Source organism: Pseudorca crassidens, chromosome 2 (assembly GCF_039906515.1).
Source record: "Pseudorca crassidens isolate mPseCra1 chromosome 2, mPseCra1.hap1, whole genome shotgun sequence".
NCBI lineage: Eukaryota > Metazoa > Chordata > Mammalia > Artiodactyla > Delphinidae > Pseudorca > Pseudorca crassidens.
The window spans coordinates 12307444-12315760 of NC_090297.1; the positions used below are offsets into that span (position 1 = coordinate 12307444).

General features: G+C 58.8%; 1 protein-coding gene and 1 long non-coding RNA gene across 3 annotated transcripts in view; one reads left to right on the top strand and one right to left on the bottom strand.

Moving 5' to 3' along the window:
- EPHA2 (EPH receptor A2) overlaps positions 1-6416 on the bottom strand; it is a 27446-nt gene extending 21030 nt beyond the window's left edge. The window contains exons 1-2 of one of the 2 annotated variants that reach the window (XM_067721527.1): positions 6200-6416; positions 1471-1538 (exon numbers count right to left, since the gene is read on the bottom strand). In XM_067721527.1, coding sequence (XP_067577628.1) covers positions 1471-1538; positions 6200-6284 — 153 coding nt within the window. In that variant the 5' untranslated portion in view covers positions 6285-6416. Of the gene's footprint in view, positions 1-1470; positions 1539-4949; positions 5070-6199 lie in introns of those variants that run through there. The other variant, XM_067721521.1, reaches the window with a different exon arrangement.
- Positions 3146-7696, top strand: LOC137215945 (uncharacterized). Its single transcript, XR_010939500.1, has 2 exons — positions 3146-3237; positions 5898-7696. It is a non-coding gene; the product is annotated as an uncharacterized lncRNA (long non-coding RNA).
- The last annotated feature ends 621 nt before the right edge of the window (positions 7697-8317 follow it).

The following is an 8317-nucleotide window of genomic DNA, read 5'->3' on the forward strand; positions in this document are numbered from 1 at the left end:
GTCCCATGTGACCTCAGGCAGGTCACTTAAACTCTCTGAGCCTCAAAGTCCCCATTGTACAATGGGGGCAAAAACTACCTCACAGAACTGCTGTGAAGATAAATGACAGAATGCCGAGTGCGGAGCATATTGCCTGGTGTGGGTGACAGTCATACAAGGCAGCTGGTATCATTATCATTATTCTCCCTATTATTATTATCATTATAATTCACTGTGTAGACGTGTGTGAGTGGCAGGGAAGAGGTTAAGTCAGAATCAATGGATAATCCCCCATCACTCCTCAGAACATTGCTCAGCCTCCTCCAGGAAGACTTCCCAGGTTGGGCCAAGATTGGGGCAAGTGCTTCCCCCTGGCTCCCACAGTCTCTGTTACCTTAGCACCTAAGTGGTGACAACTACACCTGGCTCCCACACGAGATTCTGAGCTCCTTAGGGCAGAGACTGCATCTAGTTCATTTCTGTATCCCCAGGGCCTACCTGAAATGGAGTAGGTACTCAGGAAAGTATTTGTTGAATGAATGAGCAAATGAATGAAAAAACCAGAAGGGGCCAAGGAAAAAGACCTGGGCTGCATTGTGTCACACGGGCCTCAGATGCCCTTGGGCCTCAGTTTCCCACTCTATATAATGACTGGGCTGCATTAGGTGATCTGTGCTCTCTCCCAGCTGAACATTCCAGGATCTTGGAAATCCACTAGAGGTAAACTCCAGGCCTCCTCGGAGCTAAGGTGACCAGGGACAAGTGCCTGACTCCGCAGGTCTGGCCAGCAATAGAGACTGTCCCCAGCTATCCCCCTGGAGACACCGCTCTCCCCAGCTAAGGCCCCAGAACAAATTCAACAAGGGGAAAACTGAGGCCCAGAGAGCAGCAGTATCCTCCCCAAGGCCACACAGTCGTCACAGGCAAAGCCAGGGAGAGGACCCTGGGGTCTGGCCCACCGGTCCAGGTCACAGCAGGGCAGGGCAGAGGGAGGGGAGGGAGTGAACTTGGGTGGGAAGGAGGCAAAACAAACTCAACCCCGAGCAGGAAAGGGAAACAACAGCTGGAGGAGCGGGGAGAGGGCCCGGCAGGAAGGAACCTGATCCGGTTTCCCGGGGCTGTGGGGACCTGGGAGCCCACATTCCCTGTCTCTTCCTCACCCCTCACTTCCTGTGCTGGGACCTCAAAGGCAGGGGGAGCCTTTAACCCCTTCCCACCCAAGAGGGGAATGAAGGGAGCGAGAGGGGGTCCCTTTTGACGATCAGCCTTCTGGGGCATCCAAGGGTCCTGCTCTGCTAGGGCCTTCAGCTGTCTCCCCAGTTCTTTCCACCTCTCGGGTCCCTTCCCCATCTTCCAACCCCAGCCTGCCCAGTTGGTGTGAGAAGCAGGAACCTGAGTTTGAACCCTGGCTGAGCTGTTTGATCTGGGCCAGGCCCCATCCTCCCTGGGTCTCAGCTTCCTCATGCCCACACCCGCACCCTGAAGGCTTACCCCTTTGCCATATGGGTGTGTGAGCCAGCCGAGTTCCCCTTTAGCTGCAGCAAAGTCCAACAGGACGACTGGAAGAGATGAGAGAGGGCGCTGGGTGAGCTTGGGGGTATCTTCAGGGGTCAGGCCATGGTGGAAAAGGTGAGAGTCCCCCAGGAATCCCAAGAAGCCCTGAAGGCTTCCTCAGCCCTCAGAGGGAGACCCCACCACACAGGGTCACCATGTCCAAGAGACCCGTCTCTCCAGAAACAGGGAAGCAGAGCTCCAGGCAAGGGATGGGACCTAGTCAAAGTCACAGAGCAGGTTGGGTGAGGCCTCACGTCTCCCAGCCCACGCCGCCCCCTCAGCAGCCCCCAGCTGGGCAGAGCAGGACAGAGCTCGGCCCAGCAGGGGAACAACAGCTGGGTAGAGAGCTGGGGCGAGCAGGGCTATTAAGTGACACCACGCTGCCCCATCTGCTTCCTGAAACAGGGCCCCTCCGCAGCACTTCACATGCACGTGGGCCTTGGAGGCACTCTTGTTCGCTCCTGCCACGTCCCCTCCATACACACACAGCACAAAACACCCTCAGCCCCACCCAGGCCACGTAGCACATGCCTATGCAGCACATGTATGTACACACATGTCTCATGGCCCTCCAAGAGGAGAGAGCTGTTCACAGGTGGGAACAGCTCCAGGGAGGGGAGCAGGATTGGTGGGGGGGTCTGGAAACCGATCTTCCCACCACAAAAGCCACAGAGCAGGCAGGATAAAGCCCTGAACCCACAGGGGCTTTTAGGAGGGACCCAAAGATACACACAGCTGGCGAGGTCCCCTCCCTGGGAAAATCGCTCCCGCTGCCCCCGTCCCTCACACCCTGGCCACTGCCCTGCCACGGGTGCCTAGGGGACCAGGGATGGAAACCATTAAAGAGGACTTCCAGGCCCAGAGGGACCAGGTGCCAGGACCACACTATCCCCAGGGAGGCATCTGGAGCCCGAGGGAAGGACACATTGCCAGGGGTTTCCCTAGATCCAGCCCCATCCCCGCTTGGGCACCTCCCACTGGTCCACCCCGGGTTCTGCCAGGCTCAGGGGCTACAGCCAAGACCCAAGACCCCAGTATGGCCCCCTCCTCCATTTCCAAGTAAGGTCCAGGTAGCTGCCAATAGAAGCTACCCTCCCTGGTGGATAACGAGATTGGAGAAACTGAGGCATGGACCCTATACAAGGTCCCTGGATTCCAAGAGTAAAGCCCTAAGGTGGGGGGGGGGGTAAGGGACCAAGTGCTTACTTCCTTTGGAGTCTGGAGCATGAGGAATATGGCCTCAGAAGGTGCATTCCTCAAGGCCTAGGCCTGGAAGAATGACTCTAAGGGTACAATCCCAGGCAGGCGGAGATGGGCCTGATTTAGAGAGATGGGGAGGGAGGGGGAGAGGGGCCTGAGGAGAGCCTGAGAAACCCTTTCCTGAGGACAGACTGCCCTGCTCGCCTGGGCTGGAGGCCCCCAGGCCTAGGGATGAAGCACTGCCACCTGACCGCTGCTGACCCGGGCCAAGTCTCTCTAGGAAGGGCCTCACAGCCCAGACAGGGAGAGGAAATCCGACGTGGCACCGGCCCCAAGGCTGAGGGGACAGGGGAGGGTGGCTGGGGGGTGGGTAGGGCAGGGATTTGTTCGGACATGCCCAAGGCTCAGGCTTGGAAAACTCACTAACCCCACTAGCAAATGGAATGTCCTGGCTACACAGGAAGGAATCTGGGGGCTCCAGCTGGGTGTGTAGGGCGGACAAAGGTGAGTGTCCCTCAAGGTCCTGCACACCCCCCTTCCTTAGAGGCGTGGGAAGCTGCAGTCTGCGCCCCTGGGGAAGGGGGCTCATGGCTCCTAGGCTCTGAAGGGTTAACCTGGCACGGAGGGACCCCCACCACCCCTGCCAGAGCTCGCTCCCCTTCCAGACCCAGGCCTGGCTCTAGAAATATCACAGGGCTCATCAGAGAAGAAAAGAAGCCTTCACACAGGAAGGAGCCCCCTCCCAGGGAAATTCCCTAGAACCAATCACCAGGAACAGGCGCCCAGCCCCGGTCCCTCCACCCTGCTGCACGGGTGCGGCCTCTCCCTGAGCGGCCTCCAGGGTCTGAGGCTCCTGGAAGGGGCAGGGGCCAACAGCCCCTCGGCTGGCCCCCGAAGGCTTCACTGAGAAGCCTGGGCTAAGCAGGGCTCATCCAGGAGCCCCCCCGTCCCTCCTCCCACCCCCAGGAAAACCTCCTTCTCAGTCTGAAGTTCCATCATAAATGTCATCCTTCTGGGTCCATATTGTTTTAGGGCTCTTTACTCAAAGGCAGTGCGACCACCCACTCCCCTAGTGTCACCTCCCTGCTCCCCCCATCCCTCCTGAACCGAGACCAGCTAATTGCTAAAGAAGCAGGGAGGCGGGGGACTGGGGGGCGGGGAGGGGGAAGAATGAAGAAGAAAAAGGGAAGGGGACAGAGAGCACATTGGGCTCTTAGGGAATCCAGAAGCCAAGGACTTTCCAGGCCTTCTGAGCGTTCTCCAGCCCACCTCCCAGCTGCACCTCAAGTCAGCAAGCCCTGCAGCCCTGCCCAGCTATTCTCCCTTCTCAGAAAAACCCAGCACACACCCGGGTGCGGGGGCCCTGGGCTCCGGCAGCCCAAAAAGCCACATACATGCTCAGACCTAACCCTCCCTATACAGAGGGCCCTAGTGAGGGAGGGCTTGGGCCTCCCTGTTTCCCCATTTGTAAAAGGAGGACAGACTCAGTGGCTGTTGAGAATTTAACAGGCTCCATCTGGGTCTCCCAAGGCAGCCTGGCTCCTCCACTCACGGGGAAGGAGAAGGGAAGCGAAGAGCAGCTTCACTTGAAGGGTTGAAGGGACTCGTGTCTCTGCACCCCCAACGCAGCCCCAGGCAGATCCAGCCAGAATCCCGGCAGCTGGGCCATCACTCCCCCACCCCCCCACTACGGGCACACCTCCTTAGGGAGTCCTTCACAGGGACTCTTGAAGCCTAGGGAAGAATGTTCCCCTGTCCTTTTCCTCCCCCCGTTCCATGGGGGGGGCACTAGTCTTCTAGGCTGGGGAGGGCTCGGCAGAGGGGCACAAGGACAAGGCTGCAGCACAACAATCGCCCAGTAGCATCCCTCCTGCCTAATCCCCCCACCCCCCATGGGCAGCCTTCAAGAAAGGCCTGTAGTGAATCCAGCTGTCTCTCCCCTTCTCTCCAACCGCAATCCCCCGGGAAGGGGGAGGACAAAAAGCTGAGGGGGGGGGCGGGTATTGAGGATCACAGAAATCCCTGCCACCCACTCCTCCAGCACATTGGGACAAGAAACCCTGAGTGATTCAGGGACGGGGACAGGATGCCACCCCCGCCTCCACCCTCCAAGAGTTCCAGCTCTGGCCTCTTTGCCACCGAACTTGGAACAGCAAAACCTCCAACCCCAGTTTGGGAGGCGGAAAAGGAAGGCAAGGCTCAAGGAAACTTCTCACCGGGCCAGGGCTTCCTCCGCACTTCCCCCTGGTGGAGCCTGCGGAAACCTCCCTCGGCCCCGGCGAGCGGGCAAAACTCGTTCTCAGTCGGAAACTGAAACCGGCCTCGGCTGGATGGACAGGAAGGTCCTCGGCCAAGGGCAAGAGCCCCCATCCTCTCTGCGACCCTAGCCGAGGGGCAACGTCCCCATCCACCACCCGCCCCGCCCAGGGCAAAGTCCGCGGCCCCTCGCGCAGTGCGGCAGCGGGAGCGCTGGGGCGGGGGTGGGTGATGCAGTCCCTCACCCCCGGGCGCTCGGACTCTCTGGTGACCCTGGGGTGACGGCTCCACACCTTGGGCGGCCGCGCCCCCACCTGCCGCATTTCCTCGTTCTGAGTCACCCCTTGCTCAGAACGCTTGACTTTGGGACTTCCTGTCCGCTCTCGCGGCCCCGAGCCTTGCCCCCCGAGCCTGGGAGTGCGGGGAGGGAAGGAGGGAAGGCTGTGCGTGGGCAGATTGGCCCGAAGCTCCCCGCAAGTTCTCCTCCCCGACTGGAGGCATAAGGCGGCGTGGAGAAAATCTCAGGGAGCTGGGGCTTCTGCAGGGGTCTGTCTCCTCGCCTGTCGAAGAGACCCCTCCCCAAAATGAGGGGCCTCCACAGAAACGCCTTTTCCACAAAATCGGCGCAAGCAGGTTAGCGAATTCACCGTGAAGCTGAGCCGGCGGAAAGGCCCCCAGGTAGCCCATTCTCCAAGGGACCCCGAGCCCCCGCCGGGACGCGTTCCTGAAACCGCCACCCTGGCTGCAACCGTGTGGCCGCCCTGAGTCCCCCTTTTCTTTCTTTCTTTCTTTTTTAAAATTCTTATTGGAGTATAGTTGCTTTACAATGTGTTAGTTTCTGCTGTACAGCAAAGTGAATCGGTTATAGGTTCATATATACCCTCTTTTTTATATTTCCTTCCATTTAGGTCATCACAGAACATTGAGTAGAGTTCCGGGTCCCCTTCTCTGCGGCCTCTGAACCCCGCGCGCCCAGGCCCCAACCTCTTAGTCCCCGGAGCCCCTATAACCCCGGGTGGGGGAGTCCCAAATTCGTCCCGATCGCAGCCAGCAAGTCCTCCCGACCTCAGCACTCCGGGACTGGGCGGCGCCAGGTCAGTTTCCAAAGTTGCGCGCGTCCAGGCGCGCCTGGCTCTGGGAGGAGCGGGGGTCCGGGGGTCCGGCCGCCGCGGCTGGGTCGGGCCGGGTGGCCGTCGGAGCGCACACTCACCTTCCTTGCCCTGCGCCGCGGCAGCCGCGGCCAGCAGGCAGCCCCACAGCAGGGCGAGGCAGGCGCGGGGTGCCAGACGCTCCATGTCGCGCTCCTTGCTCTCAGCCCGGTTCTCCGTGCCCGGCTCCCGCACGCCCGCGCGCAGGCCTCGATGTCCGGCTCCCTCCTGCCGCCTGCGCGTAACTTCTGCCCCGAGTGCTTAATGGAAGTTGAGTGAGAACCGGCTCCTGTTCATTCATGTCCCGCGCTGACGTCAGCGAAGCCACGCCCTCAGGAATGTCTTTAAAGGGGCCGGGCTGGCACCCAGCGAGAAGGGAGGGGAAGTCCCGAGGGGGTTGGAGGGGCTCTTTGGGCCCGCTGGACTCGCTGGCGCCCCCCAGGTCCTTCCAAGTTTGAGCGCCTCCAAGCGCCAGTGCAACCAGGGCTAGTCCTCGAGGATCTCTGAGCCGGGAATCCTCGGCCCAGACGTGGGGATGGTTTTGCGCTGAGCCATCCCCCACTCTCACCCTTTGCCCTCTGGGACCGAGCTCAACGTTGGCCCGGTGGCCTGAACTGAAATGGCCTGGAGGGTCAAGAAGCAGTTGCCTGCTTAGCAGCTTGCCTGGAAAGAGAGCTCCAAAATAGACCCAGATGCCCCTCTTCCTGGGATTTCTAAACCGTGCACCAAACCGTCGGCGGTCAGGGGGAGCTTCTCTGCTCAGGGGCCTCTAAGAATACAGTAATCTGAGAGCAACCTCATCTAAAAATGAGCCAGACATGCATGATCTCCTTTAATTCTCATCTGGGAGGTAGATGTCATTATCCCCATTTTACAGACGAGTAAACCGAGGCTCCAACAGCTTAAACAATATGCGCAAAGGTTGCACAGCTCAAAGGTAGTAGAGCCAGGATTTGAATCTGGGTAGTCTCTGCTTTAACCACTGCCCATATTGGGAAAGGTTGGGCAAGAGGCTGCTGGGTAGAGCACCCCTATGCCCCAACCCTGGCATGGTAGAATCAGTTGGTCTGTTTTGACACTTTGGAGGACAGGACACCTGCTTCCCACCTGCCCCTTCAAGGGGCCTCTCCCCAACGGTTCCTCAGACATGAGCTCATCTCCCCTCCTGACAGAAGTGGCTGGTGCTAGTGAAACAAACGGGAAATGTCCTCTCTCCTGCCTGCCTGGCCTCCCACGGTTGCCTGTTGCCCAATCGCCATTTGGCCAGTCCAGTCCAGAAGGAGCAGCTGTAGCAAGCCTGGCTTCCTGGGAGGCTACAACCCCCTCTGCCCACCTCCTTCTCTTTCACCCCATCCTCTTCTTGACTCTCCTGGACCTGCTCACCAGACAGCCACACTGACTTACTCTGGTACCTAGGTCCTCCCTGCCAGATGTGGACATCTTGGCCCCTCAGCCTTGGCGCCAGCCCTTGGGAAGCGGGTCCAGACATCTCCCTTGGAAGGGGGTGGGAGGGTTAATTACAGGTGTTGGGATAGTATAATTAAAGCCTTTGACCAAGACGATGGGAGGAGAGCCTTGGTCTTCTGAGTGTGTGAGTGTGCAAGTGTCCATGAGATTGAGTGTGTGGACATGTGTGTGTGTGTGTGAGCATGTGTGGACATGAGAGGATCTGTGTGTGACTGTGAGTGTGCCGTACTTGGCAGTGGTCAAGACTGTAGGCTGTAGAGTCAGCCTATGAGTTTTTGGACATTTCACTTCTTGGAGGCTCGGTTTGCTCATCTGGAAGATGTATAAACCTACTTCAGAGGGTTACTGTGAAGATCAAATGCGATCATGCATGTTAACTGCAGAAGCCAGGATGACGGAACGCGCTTGTTAAGCCTCAGCTGTTATTATGGTCACACGTGGTGCGGCCAGAGGAAGCAGCATCTGTAGCGGGTGGGGCGGGCGGTGTGCACAGGGTGCTGCGCATGGCCGGTGAGGGGTGTGTGTGTGTGTGTGTGTGTGTGTGTGTGTGTGTGTGTGTGTAGTACATGGTATGGATAAGTGTTTTGCATTTTGTGTTGAACCCTCTGGGCTATGGACATTGTGTGGTGAGCGTAAGATTTCCTGTATGTTGTATGTAAGACTTTGTACATGTGTGTTACATACCATTGCAGGCTCTGAATGTTGGGCGCGTC